This window comes from Crotalus tigris, unplaced genomic scaffold (genome assembly GCF_016545835.1).
Source record: "Crotalus tigris isolate CLP2741 ecotype Arizona unplaced genomic scaffold, ASM1654583v1 scf7180000024115.3125172, whole genome shotgun sequence".
NCBI lineage: Eukaryota > Metazoa > Chordata > Lepidosauria > Squamata > Viperidae > Crotalus > Crotalus tigris.
Genome location: NW_024100392.1, coordinates 1,111,763 through 1,132,731, shown reverse-complemented (window position 1 = coordinate 1,132,731; position 20,969 = coordinate 1,111,763). Strand labels below are relative to the sequence as shown.

The 20,969-nt window shown below is 40.5% G+C and overlaps 3 protein-coding genes across 4 annotated transcripts in view; 1 reads left to right on the top strand and 2 right to left on the bottom strand.

Annotated features, from left to right (window-relative positions):
* Positions 1-4,024, bottom strand: part of TBC1D23 (TBC1 domain family member 23) — a 36,185-nt gene extending 32,161 nt beyond the window's left edge. For both annotated transcript variants that reach the window (XM_039322454.1, XM_039322456.1), the window contains exon 1: positions 3,867-4,024. In XM_039322454.1, the coding sequence (XP_039178388.1) occupies positions 3,867-3,904 (38 nt within the window). In that variant the 5' untranslated portion in view covers positions 3,905-4,024. The remainder of the gene's footprint in view (positions 1-3,866) is intronic.
* A 621-nt stretch (positions 4,025-4,645) lies between these two features.
* CMSS1 (cms1 ribosomal small subunit homolog) overlaps positions 4,646-20,969 on the top strand; it is a 208,267-nt gene continuing 191,943 nt past the window's right edge. The window contains exons 1-2 of the mRNA XM_039322458.1: positions 4,646-4,684; positions 5,025-5,224. Of these exons, the coding sequence (XP_039178392.1) occupies positions 5,164-5,224 (61 nt within the window). The 5' untranslated portion in view covers positions 4,646-4,684; positions 5,025-5,163. The remainder of the gene's footprint in view (positions 4,685-5,024; positions 5,225-20,969) is intronic.
* FILIP1L (filamin A interacting protein 1 like) overlaps positions 6,597-20,969 on the bottom strand; it is a 107,435-nt gene continuing 93,062 nt past the window's right edge. Inside the window, exon 5 of the mRNA XM_039322453.1 lies at positions 6,597-8,087. Coding sequence (XP_039178387.1) covers positions 7,989-8,087 — 99 coding nt within the window. The 3' untranslated portion in view covers positions 6,597-7,988. The remainder of the gene's footprint in view (positions 8,088-20,969) is intronic.

Sequence of the window (20,969 nt, the reverse complement as noted above, 5' to 3'; positions counted from 1 at the left end):
TGAATTGTTTAAATATCATGACAAATGAAGTTATAAAATTTGGGGTAACTCACTTAATAACATGACTTAGCAACCCAAGTTCTGGTCATAAACTGAGGACTACCTGTATAGCCTTTCAACCATCTTTTCTGAAGGCTAAAAGAATCAAGCTCTTTCATACTTTCTTTATTGGCATTACATTCAGGGAAAATGAATATTTATTTATTTAACTTCAATTATTGATTTCAAAATAGATAATTGATATTCAAAAAATTGCAGGAAATGTAACAAGGTTCATTTTTTTTCCACAGTTGAGGGCAATGTCATAAAGTTCATTCAGCAAAATGATTTGCTGTACACTGAATCAAAGCTTAAATATTCAGCCAACTATTTTACCTTATATTCCTACAAAATATATGGTGTGGCTCTATAAATAATAACAGCTAACAGTATATTTATGTTTTTTATTGGAAATTACAAATAATTCCTTCTTTAAAGAACGATAAACTAAGCTATTGAAATTGTCAATATAAAAATACCTTTGTTTTCAAAAAAAGTTTGATAAAGAATAATTTAATCTAGAAACCAGTTATGTGAGGAAAATTCTGCATGTAGATTTGAATTACTTTCCAAATTTTGGGTTTCTCTTAACACAATAACTCTTAAGTTATTATAATGAATCACAAAAAAGTCAAATAAGGACAGATTTTCTTAAACTCATGTTCATTAGGACGGATATCATTTGATGCAATGCAAATTATTGATTAATAGTTAAAATGAACATAAGAATATATTTATACACTATACTAATCTAATGTTATTTTTTAAATCTTATGCCTCTCTTTTATTTCTTTTTTTAAAAAAAATAGTTTCCTTCTTCTTGATTGTGCTTTTAAATATCTGTTAAAATAAAATAGTAAAAAATCCTTTCTTGTCACTGGGCTTAATTTCTAATCAAATGATTATCTTTCTTGTCCTTCTGTCTGAATCCTAGCATAATGTGTGAACCCGGACATATATTGAAATGAAAGTTTTATCCAGCAATATGAAATATTCAGAAAAAATGTGAAATGTCATTCATTCACAATTATTATGGTAAAATATTTATAAAAATTTGGCTTCACCTCCCTGACACAAATTATACTTGATATGAGATTTGATTCACAACTTGATAAATAATGCACTATGCAGAACAAAAAAAAAAGAACTTATGAGAAATAATTTATGAGTAATCAAGGAGAAATAATTCTAGAAAGACTATTAAGACTGGAGTTTGATCTCCCCTGACTTCCCATTTAGTACTTCCAACACCACAGTGCCCTTTGATACTGACTAGCAGCCTTTATTTAGATTGTACTAATTTAAAAAATGTCTACTCAGCTTATTATACAGGACTTAAATTTTCTTTGAGTTCTCACTCAATTACCTGATAAAAGCTATATTAACATGACCTAACCAATTCTGATCATACTTAGCTTTATTATTTTTTCTTATTTAGATACCTCCCATTTCACTCACACTTGTACTTATGACTGTTAAGGTAGACTAGCAGATGAATTTACTATCAAGTACTTCTCTGGCCACAAGACCAGACAGGAAATTCTGGCTAGAAGGCAGGATTTAAAATTTTTTCCTGCCCTTTGGAGAATACCCCACCCTTTCAGTCACATGTACTGACTTCAGATGGGTGTGGTACAACTCTTATTTTATTGTATATTCCACTGAAAGAAAAGGTTGCAAATTGTTATAGCATACAGGAACAGAAGAACACGGTATAACAGCATAACACAAAATTTGCATAAATTAAACATATGAGTCCAATATACATTCAATAGAACAATGAATGAACAATAAGCATGAAAGAGTGAGACATTTCACTCAACATATGGGACATAAAATCCATGGAAAAGCAGAAAGGGCAGTGAAGCAGCAAGAGGAACTCAAACAATACTGACTGAATAAAAATAAAATTCAGATTGCTCATATCCAACAAGCTTTCCTAATTTTCTTACAATGTATTTTAGATTGTCATTCTCTAATTGTTTAGACTGCTAGACATTTCTGGGGAAATGCTTACAAAGAAATTTAAATATGTGGTTTGATATAGCAAAGACAACAATTAATGGAAGCAAAAACTAAGAACCACTGTTATCTTCATTGTCCAGCTTTATGAGAATCAACATAAAACATATTTAAGGCTCTGATTATATATAGAAACTTTATATAAAAATAGTAATAAAGTTTACTTCAAGAAAATTCATTTTATTGAATTGAGAGAGGATTATTTTAAAGAAAATCTGGTTAGAATCCTAGTTAAACTGCTGAATCCTGTCAGACATCTAACTTGAATAAAAGGTCATCAAAATTAAAATAAGATATGAAACTACTTATAGTTTGTACTGAAGGTTACTGGGAAATGAGGCTAGACCAGGCATGTCAAACTCACAACATCACATGACGTAATGCGACATATCACGACTTTTTCCCCATTGCTGGCAATGGGGTGGACGTGGTTTCGATGTGACGCATCCAGCGTACGGGCTGGCAGTTTGACATGCCTGGGCTAGACTATGGACTCATCTTGATAAAACAGTTGACACTGGATAATCACAAATGAAAAGAACTCCTTTGCGGTTTCAGAAAAGCTAGTATTTGAATTCACAAGCAAACTTTGGAAATGATGGCATTTTGAAGGATACCTGCTCCATAATAATTAGAGATCTAGCATGTCTTCTGGAAATGACATTCCATTCAGCAATCGTTGCCAGCTGAGTGTTTAAATACTGGAAAATACAGCTAGTCCTCAACTTAGTGAGAGATCAAAGTAACAATGGCACTTTAAAAAGTAAGTTATGACTGTTTTTCATACTTATGACTGTTGCAGCATCCCCTTGGTCATATGATCAAAATTGAGATGCTTGGCAACTGGTTCACATTTATGACGGTTGCAGTGTCCCAGGGTCATGTGATCACCATTTGCGACCTTCTGTCAAGCAAAGTCAATGGGGAAGCCAGATTCACTTAACATCATGTCATTAACTTAACAACTACAGTGGTTTACTTAAAACTGTGGCAAAAAGGTTGTAAAATGGGTCAAAATTCACTTAACAAATATCTCACTTAGCAACAGAAATTTTAGGGTAAATTGTGGGTCCCGAACTATCTGTACAGATTCAAACCTTTACTCAGGCATGAAGCTCAATGGGTGGAATAGGTCCAATATACTTACATATGCAGATCTAAGCGAAACATGATTTTGAGTAGAAACTTTGTACTGCTCCTGTTGTTAGAAGTCAGAAATATTGCTGCTCTACTCCAAATCATTAAACCATATTATCATACAGGCATCTTAAAATGGTCAATAGAATTAGAAGATTCTATCTCTCTATTTCTCTATCAATCATCTTTGTACTTGGAAAAAGTTTACATTATAAATACAGTAAATACTGTGATTCACTCAGCTTTCACCTGCAATACTCGTCCATTAATTCTGGTTCCAGTTTTGGCGAGACAAACAATTCACTTGAACTATTTTGCAGTTCATCAAAAAAGACTTCAGTCTTAATGGCTGAACTTTAAATGTGAATTTTAAGCTATTTCCCTTGCCCTTGTTCTTATTTAGAAACAAGAACAAATACATCAAATGAATCAGTCGCTCTGAAAAGTCATAAGGATTTCCCCAGGAATCATACTTTATAGAGATTCAGACACTTTGGAATCTGTCAATACTACATTTTCTGGAGTAGGTTCAAGTGGCATCAATCACAGCCACTTGGTGCAGGTTGACTTCAAACAGGCTAATGAATAACCCGTTTTTGTGAGCTTTGGCAGCGGAGAAAATTCTCTGCCTCTCTCAAGCAGTATATCAGCTAAACAATTCAACTCACCAGTTACTCGGCGAAGACACTACCAGCCCTTCCGCCATAGCTGTTGACGTGCCCCTAGCCGTGCCGTAAAGCGTGATCTAAATTTCCCAAGGTTCTGCGCCGTTCACACCCCAACTCAGGCATGGCTGCCGTAAAGTGCAACAGTCACGATGACGCCAACATATAGAACTATAACATAAGATTCGCCCGCCCGGTTTTGCTTCCTTGAAGCGGGTTTCTGCGGGCAAAAGAGCTATCCATAACTTCAGTTTCAGTCAGAGGTCGGAAAACGAAGTTTTAAGAATACAAATATCCACTGAACATTCTGGAGCTTATTTCTGAGTTCATGTGCATACGATTTTAACGTGGAAGTCTAACCGATTATATTGGGATGATTTGTTTTTGTTTTGTTTTTTTTAAATGGAGACTACATATTTTATTTTTTATACAGTAGATGTACAGGTCTCCGCTAAACATGTTTGGAAGCGGGAAGCTTTTTTACTGCTCTTATTGTTAGAAGTCAGAAGTCTTTGCTGATTTACATCAAGAGATAAACCTCGGGAATTCTGGGAGTTGAAGTCCATGAGTCATAAAAGAGCCGAGGTTGCCTACCCCTGTCATAGCACAACTCGAAATGTAAACATAAAGATATTTTGACATTTTGCTCTCGCAGTACGCTAATCATAAACCCAGTGGCTAATTCATAGCAAAATAATATAGCTAAGGTTCAGAATGGTAAACAAAATCACGACATTAAAGTAAACAATCTATTCTTCTGAGTTTGCTCGAGACACCTGCATCCCAAATTGCACCGATGAGCCCACGCCACCTGCTAAGGGGTAGTTTAGTTGCGGATGTGCCTACGCTACCTGGTTAAAATATAGTTTGGTTTACCGTTGAGCCAGTCCATTCTATAGCGGTTTATTTTTGTTTTGCGAGCAGAAACAGCGGGATGTCAACCGTAGTTGATGGTTTATCTCATTTTGTAAACGCAGCATTAGTGCAATTGGGAGCTCGCAGAACCCAAAAGCAAATGTCCGCCACGTGTTTCCTCAGAAGCAAGTCCGATTACGTGTACTGGAATGTAGTCCGGTCTTATACTAGTATTGGAACAATGAACTGTTTGAAATTCTGTTGATTTGCAGTGCCATTCCCCTCCTCTTCCTGCCTCCCACTCAGGTCATTGCCTGCTGAGACCGAAACGAAAGTAACCTCCACTTTGAAATTTCTCCCTGTCCGACCCACTGGGCGGGATTTACGCGTTCAAAGCGACAGCCGCAGCGGGCAGAGGCGGCGTGGATTACAGTGGTTACACAGCATGGCAGACACGTTGGACGAGCCTTGGTGGGAGACATCTGAAGGAGCCAACCTTAGTCCAGGTATCGAGTTTCGGGAAAAGCGTGGAAGTTTTGGGATGTTGCCTGGCTAATTTTATAGTCTCGTCGCCTCATATTTACTGTAGTCGTTTTCGCATAGCTCTAGGAAACGACTTAAAAAGGAGGAGTTGACAGTCTCTTGCATGAAAACTACCTTTTTCAGTCAAGAGAGGGAGAGGTAAAATTATTTTCTATATATATCGGAGAAATATATAAGAAGAATCGAATGTGCCGCTTTTGAATTTGGCTCGTAAAATAGCTTATAAAACTGATGCCAATGAACAGATGTCTTTTCTGTGATTCGTCTGAAAACAGATACAAGCTGATTTGCAGTGTCATTCCCCTCCTCTTCCTGCCTCCAGTGCAGGTCAAACTGTAGGCAGAGACATTGGGCAAAGAATGCAGAATAAAAATTATTGGAAATAAATGTTAGGGTCAGAGGGGGTGACCTTGGGTGGCTCTGCTGTATTGGTTCGTGGAAAAATGTTGGTACACTTTCTACAGACTGATTGGCTGCAGTTGTATGTATTGAAATATATGTTTAGCAGAATATCGTCTATATTTAGATATTTATATTATTTTATTAGTTGCATTTTATTACAGCTCTCCTCTAACTCAGTATGATGTGTTCTTCCTCTTATGCACTCTTTCAATCTTATGAGATCAGTTACCATTTGTGAGGCAAGCTGTGGCTTTTAGTTACTGGTTCTTGTATTATGCTTTTGGGATATGTATGTACTGTATGTATGTGTGTATGCCTTATCTGTGAATATTGAAGCTTTCCAGTGTATCAATGTATATAACTTCTGCTGTCCATCCTCTTGTTCACCTTGGCTCCTGATGACTATATGAATATGGCCATGTTGTTTTCTTGGAGATGTTTTTAAAGTCCCAGTCCTGTGATTTCCTGATGGTCTTCCATCCAAGAACTAACCTGCCTGTTTAGTTTTTTAAGAGCAGCTACTGTGATGTTTAAAAGTTTGTGACCTCTTTTGAATTTTCAAATTTTCTGCATAAATATGACCTGGAATATAATCTGATCTTCATAAAAGTCTGAAAACTAGATAAAAGGAACCCAATTAAATGAGTTATTTCTTTCCACTGATGTATAATGAGGAGTGGTTCCCATCTCATGAGGAATTAAAACATTCTTGAAAGATACAGTGTAACTTCTGTGTGCTGGATATTGAATGATTGGTTAATCAAAGTTAACTTTTATATTGAGACATGGATATAGTCCTCCGTTTATGAGGAAGAATATGTATAATTGTGACTTTATAAGCTTTGATGTATTAGCAATAATTGAGAGAAAATCAGCTAATTCAACAGCAAATGATCTATGGTTTGCTACCATTTTATACAAGCAAGCCAAAAGTTTGTATTATATACTTTCTTAGTCAGCCTTTATTCATATAACTGTGTCTAGAAACAGGTCAGCTTCAATTTCCTTTAAAAGTAGATTTTGTCTTCTCTGGAGACACTCATTTGTTGAAAGTCATTTTTATATTAATCATGAATTGATTTAGAGAATTTCATTTTGTACAAGCCCTAATGATTTAGGACTCTCCCTCAGTTATCCTTTTATCCATTTAATTTTATCACCTATGCTTTTCTCTGTTAAATGAAAAAATATTTTTCTATGAATAGTAAATCAATCAATAAGAATAGAGCTGGAAGAGACCTTGGAGGTCTTCTAATCCAACCCCCTGTTCAAGCAGGAGACCTATACCATTTCACTGTCCGATCTCTTCTTAAAAACTCTAGTGATGAAGCACCCACAAGTAGTTTAGGAATGTTATTTAATGAAAATGTTCATCTCTATATTGAGGTTTAAATACTAACATAATTTATTTTATAATAAGATACCATGAAAATATCCCTTACCTATTCTACAATCCATACAGGTTTACTATTTTTAAAAGAATCCAATTTTAAAAAGTAGTTTTTCATTTACCATATAGTCAGAAGCATTGATGTAAAAATGCATGGTGCTAGGCAAAATTCACAGCATCTTAACTTTGAAAAACACATCAAATGCACATTTGGTGACAGTAATCCATTTCTTAATATTCTTATTCTTAAGGTTTTCTTCCTCTTGATTTCTGTTGGGACTGAAGTGGGACTGCTAACATTGTATCCTGTGGTAATTTTAAGTGTCATGATATCACTGCTTTTTTTCCTGCTGAGGGTAAAAATGAACTTGTCCTTAAGGGTTTGCATCATTTCTTTTCTCCCTGGTTCCTTGTCTTTGTCTCTTTAAGGTTGGCTGAATTATGAATCAAGAATACAATTGTCCTAATGCTGCACTGGAAAGTTGGGACAAAATAATAGCAGAGTACTATGGTGGCTGCACCTTTAAAGTCTCTTCATCATGGTCTGTCCGGCGTTGTTTTGACATTGCCTAAAATACAAAGTTATAGCTATGTGGGAAATTCACAATAGCTTCGTGTGAATTAAGTGGAAACTTCATCCATTCTGTAGTGTAGGAGAAACTGTGGGACTTTGTTCATATTAGGAAAATGGGGCAATATTATACTGAATAGTAGATTTTTGGTTATGAGAAAATCCCAATCCTTTGTAATTCTAGTGTCAACATCAATCATTTTTGATGTATTGGTGTGCAAAAAATCATTTCTACTTATGAGTTAGGTAACAATTATATCATACATCAGCAGTCTTATGTCTTCCTGACATTTTGCGTAGAAACATTGGGAATAGATCTGATAATGTTTGATGTCCCATTTTTAGTATCTTAAGTTGGTTTCTTCTATTGTTCAGAAGATGTCCTCACTGGTAGCACTGTTGTATTGATAGTTTTTGATTTAGGGTTTCTAATAGGAATTGTTTGACGGAAAACATCTGCAATCTATAATTAAAAAAATAAAAATATTTGCAGTTATTAATTTTAATGTATAAATTGATTTGACAAGTATTTTCAAAAGATATCAATATTTTTTACTTTTTAAAAAAATGAAAATACTTGCAATAGCAATAGCCCTTAGACCAGACATGTCAAACACAAGGCCCGGGGGCCAGATGCGGCCCGCGAAGTGGTTTCATGTGGCCCGCGAAGCCATCCTGGAAACAGTGAGGAAATGGCTTCTTCTGCCTTGGCCCTGGCCCAGGTTGGCCGGGAGCCAATGTACAATTTTGTGGTGGCCATCTATGCTGAAACGCATTCAGTCTTAGCTCCACAAGGCCGTCTGGAAACAGCAAGGAACCAGCCCCTGCCGTGTGGGCTCGGCCCACGGGGTGCATGCTTTGTGAGGAATGAAGAAATGCACCATTGCCTGGAAGTGCCTCGCCTACTTCACATATCTGGCTTCATGGGCTCTGGGGGAGGGGTTTCAGCAGGCAGCAGGGCATTCTCACAGCGCCGAGAGGTTGAGCCGGGCAGTGCAAAGCTCGCCAGCCTTGCACCTTGCTGCCTGCTGAAACTGGGAAGGCTGGGGGCTAGGCAGCATTGCACTTCTCATCAGATTCACTCCACCTGCTCAGCTCTGGGCGCCCTGCTGCCTGCCGAAACTGGGCAGGCTGGGGGCTGGGCGGCATCATGCTTTTTGATTTGCGCCACCTGGTTTAGCCTCTTGGTGCTGTGAGGAAAGTGCCCCACTGCCTGCTGAAACCGGGCAGCTGGGGGCTGGGCGCCATCACGCTTCTTTTCAGATTCACGCGGCCTGGCTCAGCCTCTTGGCACTGTGGGGAGAGCGCCTTGCTGCCTGCTGAAACTGGGCAGGCTGGGGGCTGGGTAGCATTGCGCAGGTAACATTGACTCTCATGCTGCTCATGGCATCCCCTCCCCCAGAGCCCACCAAGCCAGATATGTGAAGTAGGTGAGGGCCATGTGCTGGCCACTTCCAGGCGATGGTGCATTTCTTCATTCCTCACGAAGGACGACACCTCCCCAGCTGTGTTTCTTGCCTGTTTTTCTCCTTCCCTCATCTCAAATATTTTCCCACCACTCTGTACTTAAGAAGGAAGAAAGGAAAGAAGGAGAGGGAGGGTCTGAGGGAAGTCCTGCCTTAGTCCTGCCCTGCTGCCCTTTCACTATCCCCTTGCCCTCTCCTCCTGGCCTATCCTGGAGGTTTCCCATCTTATTGCTAAGGAAGCTTTGGATACAAAGCCGGCTCTCCTCCCATGGGCCTCCCTCTGACTTTGCCCTCATACCCATCATGAGCAACCTGGCTAAGGAGAGCAAGAACAGCAGCAGCAGCAGCCTTGAGGAGGATGTAAGTGCAGCTGGGTGCCCCCTTGGGGAAGTGGGCTTGGGTTTGCTGCCACGGGTGCTCGAGAGCCAGGCTGGACATTTGACCTCTGCTGCCTAGGGCTCCGGGCAGCCCGCATCACCATCCAGTCCCCCCCGCATAGACTGAGAGGAACAGTGAGGCTCCTCCAGTGGACCATGCTTTGGCACTTGCCCTGGTCCCACCTCCTTCCAGAGATCCTCAGATCTGTCCCTCTCCTGCCCAGGTCCCCACAGGCACCCTTGACACGAATGATGTAGAGCTAGCCACGCCCACCCAGTAGGCCACAGCCACTCCATCCACACCCACCCAGTAGGCCACACCCACCCTGGCCACACCCACCAGCCCCCTGAAGACAACCACAATGCTGATGTGGCCCTCAATGAAATTGAATTTGACACCCCTGCCTTAGACTTATATACCACTTCATAGTGCTTTACAGCCCATTCTAAGCGGTTTACAAAGTCAGCATATTGACCCCAACAATCTGGGTCCTCATTTTACTGACCTTGGATGATAGGCTGAGTCAACCCTGAGCCGGTCAGGATCGAACTGTTGGCAGTCGGCAGAATTAACCTGCAATACTAACCACTGTACCATCATGGCTACTAGATTATATAGCTTGCATTCACAGTAAATTGTAAATCCTAGCATACAGAACCCCCTTTTCAGATATGTACAACATATTAAGCAAAATACAAACAAGCAGCAATTCATTTTAACGTGAACCCAGTCATGGGCTTCACTTGTATGACAGAGCTATGGTTATTCATTTTATTCTGTTTAATCCAATTCCTTGGATTGGCACAATACATCATGCCAAGTGCTAAATATATGGGCTGGACAATCACAATATCTAGGTTAAATATTGGCTAATTTGTGGCTACATGTACTATAAGAGCCAACCATAGTGTTATCCTGGTTCAGGAAAGAATTAGACTCCTAGTACTAAAAGAAAAGCCCTTTGGGATTGTGGTGATCTGTCATTGTTGTGGGATATAAAGTACAATGATTTGCCAAATGCTTTGTGCAGTCTTAACTGAACATTCAAGTCCTTGGAAGGATTTAGTCTAGTTCTTATCTCTAGATGGCAGCAAAGCTCAATAGTTTGTAGTATTTGAATTTTCTTAGATTCTGGGGCAGAGACATTGAGATGTGTATAAGATATTCCTAACTGTAAGAAAATATTGAGAACATCAGTTTCAGAAAAAAAACAGTAAATATGGTATTATTGCTAATAAAGTTTATATAGGAAACCTGAAATAATATCAAATTCTGTTCAATGGTATATAGTAGGGGTGTCAAACTCAATTTCATTGAGGGCCGCATTAGCATTGTGGTTGCCCTCGGGGGGCCGGGTGGGTGTGGCTGGGGTGGGTATGGCCTACTGGGTGGGCATGGTTGGCATGGGCATGGCCTACTGAGTAGGTATGGCCAGCTCCACTTGCGTCAGGGTCGACTGTGTGGGCCTGGGCAGGACTGGGATGAGCGCCGGGGCATGGTTCACTGGAGGAGCCTCACCATCCCTCTCAGGCTGTGCAGAGGGGGCCCTGGAGGGTGGCACAGACTGCCTGGAGCCCTGGGCAGTGGAGGTCAAGTGCCTAGCCCGGCCCTTGAGCTCCCATGGCCCTGGGACCCCACGGCCCTACCTAGCCCAGCTGCACTTCCCCAAGAGGGTGCCCAGCTACATTTACCTCTTCCTCGAAGCTGCTGCTGCTGTGCTCGCTCTCCTTGGCTAGGTTGCTCATGGTGGAGGGCAAAGTGCATGGGGCAAAGGGAGGCCCATTCCCTCTCCATGCGAGGAGACCTGTCTTTATAACCAAAGCATCCTCAGCAATAGGATGGGAGACCACCAGGGATTGGCGAAAGGGCAACAGGGCTGCTGGTAGCCAAGTGCTAAGGCAGGACTTCCCTCAGGCCCTCCCTCTCCTTCCCTCCTTTCTTCCTTCCTTCCTCCCTCCCTCCCTCCCTCCCTCCCTCCCTCCTTCCCTTCTTTTCATTCCCATCTCCTTCCTTCCTTCTCTTTCTTTCTTCTTGTTCCCCTCCCCTCCTTTCTTCCCTCCCTCCATCCCTCTCTCTGTGCCCAGGGAGGGACAAGGTGAGGGGGAGAGGTTGGCAGCGCTTCTCTCAAAGAATAACAAAGTTGGAAGAGACCTTTGAGGTCTTCTAGTCCAACCCCCTGCTCAAGCAGGGGACCTATGCCATTCTAGACAATGGAATATCCAATCTCTTCTTAAAAGCCTCCAGTGATGGAGCATCCACAACTTCTGAAAGCAAGCCTTTTCACAGGTTAATTGTTTTCACAATTGTTCTAGGCTGGTTTTCTTCTTGATTAGTTTCCATCTATTATTGCCTTCTGATGCTTTGGAAAATAGGTTGACCCTTTCTTCTCTGTGGCAGCCTATCAAATATTGGAACACTGCTATCATGTTACCATCCCTAGTCCCAATTCCCACAAACATTTGTCATATGTTTTAGCCTCCAGCCCCCTAATCATCTTTGTTTACCACCCATTTAGACCAGATGATCCCTCTGGTTTGGTTTATAGAACAGTGGCCACAAGCAGAGCCTTCTCAGAGACAGCACCCCAATTATAGAACTTTCTCCCAAGGAAAATATGAACAGTGCATCCCTCACCCGTTTAAAGGCAATTCCAAACACACTGTTCATCCAGGGATATGTAGAACAACAACACATTTTATGGTGAAACATCACTAAGTAAATTACTATTAATATTTTTCGTTCTTAAAATACACACTTTTAATATTTTTTTAAGCAGTGCTGGTGATGTTTTACAATAGCTGTCTTTGAGAGTTTTCTTGTAAACCACCCTGGATTTCTCCAAAACATTTAATTTCAAATTAGACGTTGATTTAATAAATTAGGCAAAAAAAACCAGAAATGTTTAAATACATCTAAATCCCACAGACCTACTGCCCCCTAGGTGCATACTGCAGAGAAAATAAGGCATTCCATTTCTAGCCAGCATAGCCACAGGATGATGAGAACTGTGGTCCATGACACCCAAAAGACATTAGATTGGGTAAGGCTGTATTAAATTATAAAAGAGCTGATGAGAAGAAGTGAAAGCAAGAAACACTTTCCACGTCTCCGACAAAATAATTGGGAGGGGGACAGTTGACTCGGCTTTTTAATTTCAACTCACGCCAATTCCTCTTAACTTTCCATTCAATCCAAAAGTTCTATTATCAGTGGGATTTTAGGGAGGGGAGGCGGCAAGAATAGATCACAAAACCAATTTGCGAGTTTGCTCTCTCGCCTGTCTGTACAACACCTCCCCAACACAGAACTTGTGTGTGTGTGTGTGTGAGAGAGAGAGAGAGAGAAAGAGAGATCCCTTTTTGTAAGTTTGCTTACTCTGTTTGCAACACTGCCCGATCCCCACGCTTTCGCTTCCCTGCTGCCTGTCTCTCTCTCACACACACGCGCGCGTGCACACACATGCATACACACACACACACACACACACACACACACACACACAGAAACCCTTCCTGTTTTCTCCTCCTCCTCACTCTTTCTCTCCAGCTGCCACAAAGGCTCATACGTTGCCAGCCGCCAGCAGTTCCAGGCTGTGGCTCTGCATCTGGCATGTCGCCTTCCCCTCTCTGGTCCTGCCATGTAGTAGAGAGGGCGACCGGGAACTGGCCGACGCTCGGCTTGTGCAACCGTGCGCTCCCATCTCCCTGCCTTTCTTCCCATACTTATAACCATGACAGCATTCCATGGTCATGTGATCAAAATTCAGACGTTTGGCAACTGACTCCAATTTATGACAGTTGCAGTGCCTAGGGGTCATGTGGTTACCTTTTGTGACTTTCTGACAAGCAGAGTCAATGGGGAAGCCACATTCACTTAACAATCATGCTACTACTCTAACAACTGCATAAATTCATTTAACAACTGTGGCAAGTAAAGTCATAAATGGGGCAAAATACCGTTACAACTATCTCACTTAGCAACAAATATTTTGTGCTTAATTGTGGTAAGTCAAGCACCACTTGTACTGGCTTGGAGTTTTGGGAGTTTATTATAGACTGCTAAGTTTCCCAGATCATCTTAAAACCCAATTCTGACACCCAACATTTTAAATCACCTTTCAATGTCTCCTTTAATATTAGTGTTGTTGTTAATCTCTGGATTTCAGGAAGGAGCAGAATCCAGAACTCAATCATACATCTAGAAATGGTCAGACTGGAGAGGAATGCATTAAACTCTTAATTACATATATCTAACCATTGCCACTAACTTAAGGCTATAAAATGTAAACAGTATATATGCAGCAAAACTGAATCTGCAGGCAAGATTGAAGCTTCATGATCAATTGGAGGGGCAGTGTTGGCAGTGTGAAAATTGACCTGGAGTATTTTTCTCATCATCTGATATGATATCCTTGTAATAGTTTGCTTGGCGGACCACATTCATTTATTTTAATTTACTTTAAATATCCTTCAGAGGTTTTTCATTATAATGTTCTTCTATAATTGGCTAGCATGAGATACAATTGATTGATTTCTATTCCAGAAAGTCAAATTATTGTATTGATAATAAGGTGGCTACTTACTACTTAGCAGAAGGAGCAAAAGATTATTAGTAGGATAAGGTAATAAGGATTATTAGTCTAGGAGAGCAAGGATTTTGCTACAAATTATAAACGTATAGGAGAAAGGGAACTGACTTAAAGAACTGAGTTGTTTTAATAATTAATGTTGTGTTAAGATAAAGAGCAAACTTGGCTAGTTTTCTTCATGAAGCTGTTTTCTGAAGTTAGTTTGCCTGGATGCTTATCTTGTCCAATCCAAGAGGAGAACTAGGCATTTGCCCTGGTTTTTGGATTTTGGTAAAGAGTCCAGCCTCCCAACCTGTGCTGGCTTCTTTTTTCTTACTGGAACCTTTTAATAAAACTGATTGAAGCTTTGGAACTCTAATATACTACTGTTATGTGATATGATGAAGAGGAAATATGTGAAGGAAAAGCATGCATTGTTGCTTCTAGTCATTCTGCTTCTTATCACTGGGCAGCAGTTAGTTTGCTTTCAAAATATTTTTTCATTGGAGAAAGAAACAAAGGTTAAGTTGAAACAAAGATTCTTAACTTGTTTGGAAATTTTTTTTAAAAACCAACCCAGATAATTACATTTTTTTAAATACCAGATCTAATTTTACCTAGGAACAAACTGGGAATAGTTTTTAAGACTTATTGTTTATTATCTCCTTGGACATATAGCCAGTTAAGCTTCTGTACAAAATTCAAATTAGCTATAAGCTTCATTAAGAATGGTTTTTGTCAGTACAAATTGTTAGAAACACTGACTTTTAATTCTGCAGAATATCAAAACAAGATTTGTGGCAACTTGTATGATAAAAGTTGCATTTTGTTTCAAATAAGGAATTGTAGTTCTAGAGAAAATGGATTTTGCATCAAAAAAATTCAGTTTCTGACTTCCCCACTTAAGAAAATATGCAGGGATGTGAAATCATATATTACAGGGGTATCAAACTCAATTTCATTGAGGGCCTCATCAGCACTGTGGTTGCCCTCAGGGGGCTGGGTGGGCGTGGATGGAGTGGGTGTGGCCTACTGGGTGGGCGTGGATGGAGTGGGTGTGGCCTACTGGGTGGGCGTGGCCAGCTCTACATAATTCGCGTCAAGGGTGCCTGTGGGGGCCTGGGCAGGAGTGGGACAGATCTGAGGATCTCTGGCAGAAGGAGGTGGGACCAGGGCAAGTGCCAAGGCATGGTCCACTGGAGGAGCCTCACTGTTCCTCTCAGGCCATGCGGGGAGACTGGATGGTGGTACGGGCTGCCTGAAGCCCTGGGCAGAAGAGGTCAAACATCCAGCCTGGCTCTCGAGCACCCATGGCAGCAAGCCCACCCCACTTCCCCAAGGGGGCACCCAACTGCACTTACATCCTCCTCAAGGCTGCTGCTGCTGTGCTTGCTCTCCTTAGCCAGGTTGCTCATGATAAGTACGAGGGCAAAGTCAGAGGAAGGCCCATTCCCTCTCCATGGGAGGAGACCCAGCTTTGTATCCAAGGCTTCCTTAGCAATAAGATGGGAGACCCCCAGGATAGGCCAGGAGGAGGGGGCAAGGGGATGGTGAAAGGGCAGCAGGCAGAGCTTCCCTAAGGCAGGACTTCCATCAGACCCTCCCTCTCCTTCTTTCCTTTCTTCATTAAATACAGATTGGTGGGAAAATATTTGAGATGAGGGAGGGAGAAAAACAGGCAAGAAACGCAGTTGGGGAGGTGTCGCCCTTCGTGAGGAATGAAGAAATGCACCATTACCTGGAAGTGGCCAGCACATGGCCCTCACCTACTTCACATATCTGGCTTGGTGGGCTCTGGGAGAGGGATGCCATGAGCAGCATGAGAGTCAATGTTACCTGCGCAATGCTACCCAGCCCCCAGCCTGCTCAGCAAGGCGATCTCCCCACAGTGCCAAGAGGCTGAGCCAGGCCGCGTGAATCTGAAAAGAAGCGTGATGCTGCCCAGCCCCCAGCCTGCCGGGTTTCAGCAGGCAACGGGACGCTTTCCTCACAGCGCCAAGAGGCTAAACCGGGTGGCACAACCCCAAAAAGAAGCATGATGCCGCCCAGCCCCCAGCCTGGCCAGTTTCGGTAGGCAGCAGGGCACCAAGAGCTGAGCGGGTGGAGTGAATTTGATGAGAAGTGCAATGCTGCCTAGCCCCCAGCCTGCCCGGTTTCAGCAGGCAGCAAGGTGCAAAGCTGACGAGCTTTGCACTGCCCGGCTCAACCTCTCAGCGCTGTGAGGAGAGCGCCCTGCTGCCTGCCGAAAGCCCTTCCCCCAGAACCCATCAAGCCAGATATGTGAAGTAGGCGAGGCACTTCCAGGCGATGGTGCATTTCTTCATTCTTCACAAAGGGTGACACCTCCCCAGCATGCACTCTGTGGGTGGAGCCGACACGGCAGAGGCTGGTTCCTTGCTGTTTCCAGACGGCCTTGTGGAGCTAAGACTGAATGCGTTTTAGCATAGATGGCCACCACAAAATTGTACATTGGCTCCTGGCCAGCCTGGGCCAGGGCCAAGGCAGAGGGGGCCATTCCCTCACTGTTTCCAGGATGGCTTCGCGGGTCACATGAAACCACTTCGCGGGCCGCATCCAGCCCCCGGGCCTTGTGTTTGATATGTCTGATATAATAAACCTATAATTTGGAGAGTTACTATAGGTCAGAGTAGATAATGAATTAGATTTATTTATTACACAAAGCCACTGTATAGTTTTAAACAAGACATGGTTTAGCTTGCTATGTGAACAATTCTATATAGAGGAAGAAATCATATGACTAGGTTAAAAACAGCTTTCTTTGTTTGCTGTGTGATATATTGGCTGTTGCAATAAAATAAGTTTTTCTGGGAAGTTAATGAGCTCTAGAGCAGCTGCAATTGAACACTAAATAGAGTTCATTCAGCCATTGATTTGCTTTTGTTAACTTGTGACTTGGACTTTTAATATCTTTTAAATATCAGGTAGCATAAATAGATGGGTTGCAAACCATCTATAAATGCTCCATGAGTTCTGAACATAGAGAAGAGAGCTCTGTTGTATATAGAGGATTTCTGAATAATCCTGTATGCCATTTCTGTCACATACTGTACTCCACAACTACTGTAACTGGTTATATTGTATTGCCATGCAAATCTGTTCATATTTGCTGAAAAGTAACTTTCGTGAAGGAGCCTTGGTGGCGCAGTGGTTAGAATGTATTGCAGGCTAATTCAGCTCACTGCCAGGAGTTTGATCCTCACCGGCTCAAGGATGACTCACCTTCCACCCTTTTGAGATTGGTAAAATGAGGAGACAGATTCTTGGGGGCAATATGCTGACCCTGTAAAATCCTTAGAGAGGGCTGTAAAGCACTGTGAAGCGTTATACAAGTCTAAGTGCTATTGCTAACTTTCATTAGTTTATTCCTGAGTGCGTATAGATTTGCATTTTATTTTTCCCTTTTGTTGTTGTTTTTTTATTGTCACAGATGTTGTCTAATTTCTGGGAGTCTATTTGGGATAGTGTTGGTTTTAGACAAAATCATCCTGTTAAGCTAGAAGACCTAGCTTGGCTATTATTTCACTGCACACAGTGTACCATAGAAAATTGTAATTATACTTCTGAATATCAGCAGGACAATCCTGAAGAATGCCAGGAGCTATAAAAGTGGTAAGTAGATGTCATAGGTTGCCCACTTCTGTCTTAAGGAATACAGTGTAACATTTTGAAATTGCAAATTGATAGTTCCTGGCTGCCTTTAGGGCAGTGGTTCTCAACCTTTTTAACGCCGCGACCCCCAACTGGTCATAAGTCGAGGACTACTCAACCGGTCGTAAGTCGTTGGCGGGCTCAGCAGGGCAGAGACAGCCTGGACAATTCCTATTGCTTTTGAAAGCCAATAGAATTAGACTCTATTCAAGAGAGTCTATTCTATTGGCTTTCAAAAGCCAATAGAATAAAAGGGAGTAGCACAGCTAAGGAAAAGGGGAAAAAATGGCGGACTGCGTTGTTTGGCGACCCCGTGAAATGGTCGTTCGACCCCAAATGGGGTCCCGACCCACAGGTTGAGAACCACTGCTTTAGGGGTAGACCAGATCAGGATATTAGTTCCACAGGAAGACTATACTTCTTTGAAATAGGCTAAAATAACAGAATCACACAAGCCTGTGCATTAGGTCTCCTCCTTATATCTCATTGAACCAGGAAAGGTCCTGCCTGAGTCTCTTCCAAATACTACCTTGTTTGCCAGGCCTTAAGGAATGTTTCAGCCCACTTTGTTTACATAATGGTTCTTGCCTGCAGAATTTCTTTCAAGATCATCTTCCTGATTCTCTACAGTTCCAGAGATGAATCTTGATAAATCTTCCTTTCATATATCAAAGTCTCTATTCTGGGTTTGTAATACTTGCTATTACAAGTATTACAAGTAAAATAGTTGAAACTATGTTATGTCAGTGGAATATTATACATAAATGGGGCCAAACACAAACTTTTATTAATACATTTGATTAGTCCTCTGATTATATTAGTCCTTTATACTAATATAAAATACTAAATAACAGTGTTAAAGGAAATAGAAATATATTTAAAAGGAAGAACTGTAAAGGTGGCAAAGAGTCATCAATTGTATAACTATAAAATGTAAGGGAAACATCCATCAAACTTATTGTATATGATAAAAGCATTTCTTAATCCCTTAAGAATACTTTACTGCAAAATTACATATGTATTCTCTAAATAATTCTCCTATTATTTGGGTAATGGCTTATCTCAAGATACTGATACACAAGAGAAGTTAAACTTAGAAAATAAAGGTTAAATTTCATAGTTATAAAAAATGTTGTTTATATACAGGTTGTCCTCAACTTGAAACATTAGTTTAAAGACTCTTCTAAGTGATAAGTGGCACTGAAAATAGTGACTTAACAACCAGTCCTTGCCCTTACAAGTCCTGCAACCTCCCCATGGTCATATCATCAAAGTTCAGGCCATGCATTTAGGACAGTTTCAGCGTCTCAGGGTCAAGTGATCACTTCTTTGCAACTTCCCAGCTGGCTTCTGACAAGCAAAGTCAATGGAGGAAGTTGGATTCAGTTAACAATTGCACTATTCATTTAACTGCAGTGATTTGCTTAATGATAGCAAAATGGTTGTAAAATCAGACATGACCCACTTAACAAACATCTTGCTTAGCAATGAAAATTCTGGTTCCAGCTGTGGTTGTAAGTTGAGAATTACTTGCATTGTTAAAGTATAACCTGCTTATACAGCATAGAAATGTTAAACACCAATTCAGTTATTTCTATTTAAAAGTTTTTAAACGTAATTGATGTTTTTGGTGTTCTAGAGGGATTATCTTAAATGGGAAAAAAATAATAAAGCTAATTCATTCTCTTCCTTATACCTTCAGACTACATAAGCATGGCAACTACAAAATATGCTACTTGTGTAAATGGGCCTTTAAACCCCTTTGATTCAATGAACCCAGCTTGAAGAGATAATTTGAAGCCTGGGAAGTATTATGCCAGAGGAAGGAAGTTCAGAAAGCTACTGCTGCATGCTCTTACTTGTTCCTTGCTTCTTCTAAGACCTCTTTTGCCCAAACACTATAGCTATAGATTGTCAAATGTAGGGAATAGTTGCAGACAATTTCTTTCTTCTTTCCTAATTGTCAATAGGATCTGGTTAGCCTCTGTTGGAAAAAAAGACCCCTAACTTTCAACTCATCCAAAAAAATAATACTTATATGGATGGCTTATAGTGTGACCAAAATTTTGCTGTTTTCAGACACACACACAGACACATATTCAGTTTTATACACACACACATACACTTTTAAATGAATCTTTAAAGAATGGGTAAATGCTTGTTTTTTATACCTTGCCATTGCCCTTTATGATGTAATTGATGATTCAAGGATTTCTAAATCTTATATTATAGGATGTTTAATTTACTGTGGGTTCAGGATAGAATTGCTTAATTTCATAGGATGTGGTTACCATTTGAAGCATTTAGGGAGAAACCCTGTATTTAAGTTAAAAGTAGAAGAATCTTAGAGGCAATTGGCATCATCTGTTGCCAGCCGATTACAGTAATATTATGATAGTTTTTCATATGGTATTTGGTACAGAATTGGCATTTTGAGTAGAAATAAAGATCTTAAATGTTTTCTAACTGTGATCATTTTTCTCTATTCATTTAAATAAATTGTATATAAGAGCTGATCTTGAGTAAATCTTTGTGAATTACTACATATGCAGAGGCTAGAGTACTAGCAGTACTGAAGGAGACATTCTTAATATTAAATCTTATGACTTATGACCACAATTCAGTCCAAAAGTTCCGTTGCTAAGCCAGACAGTTAAGTTATGTGACCTGTTCCCCTGGGTATGGATAACATGTGTTATTTGTGTGGTTGGAGGTAGGCTGTGGGGGCTTCAAGTGCTACTTATATTTGTACTATTTTCTGTTACTCATTTGCTGTTTATAGTGTTTTTTTAATCATGTGTCAGCTCCCTGGAATTGTAAAACAAATACCGTAGGTGGAAATATAAATTAATTTGATAAATCAATTTATAAATAAATGATAAATTGAAGATTCAGGTCAGCTGAAATAAATAGTTGTAATTGTTTTATGTTGTTTGACTATTGTTGATGTTTGTTTAGTATTCTTGTGAATATTAATCAGTACTAATACTAATCAAGAATCAACTGTAGCTGATTTCCCCCTTGCTGCTTCAGAAGAGAGAATCCTAGCAACATTTTAAGAGTTATCTGTTCCCAAACTATAGTACCAAGGAAATATTGCTTGTCTTACATCCCTAATATTTGCTCCTTTTCTTTTAAGTTAACAGAATAACAGAGTTGGAAGGGACCTTGGAGGTCTTCTAGTCCAACCCACTGTTCAAGCAGGAAAACCTATACCATTTCAAACAAATGGTTGTCTAATCTCTTCTTAAAATTTTCCAGTGTT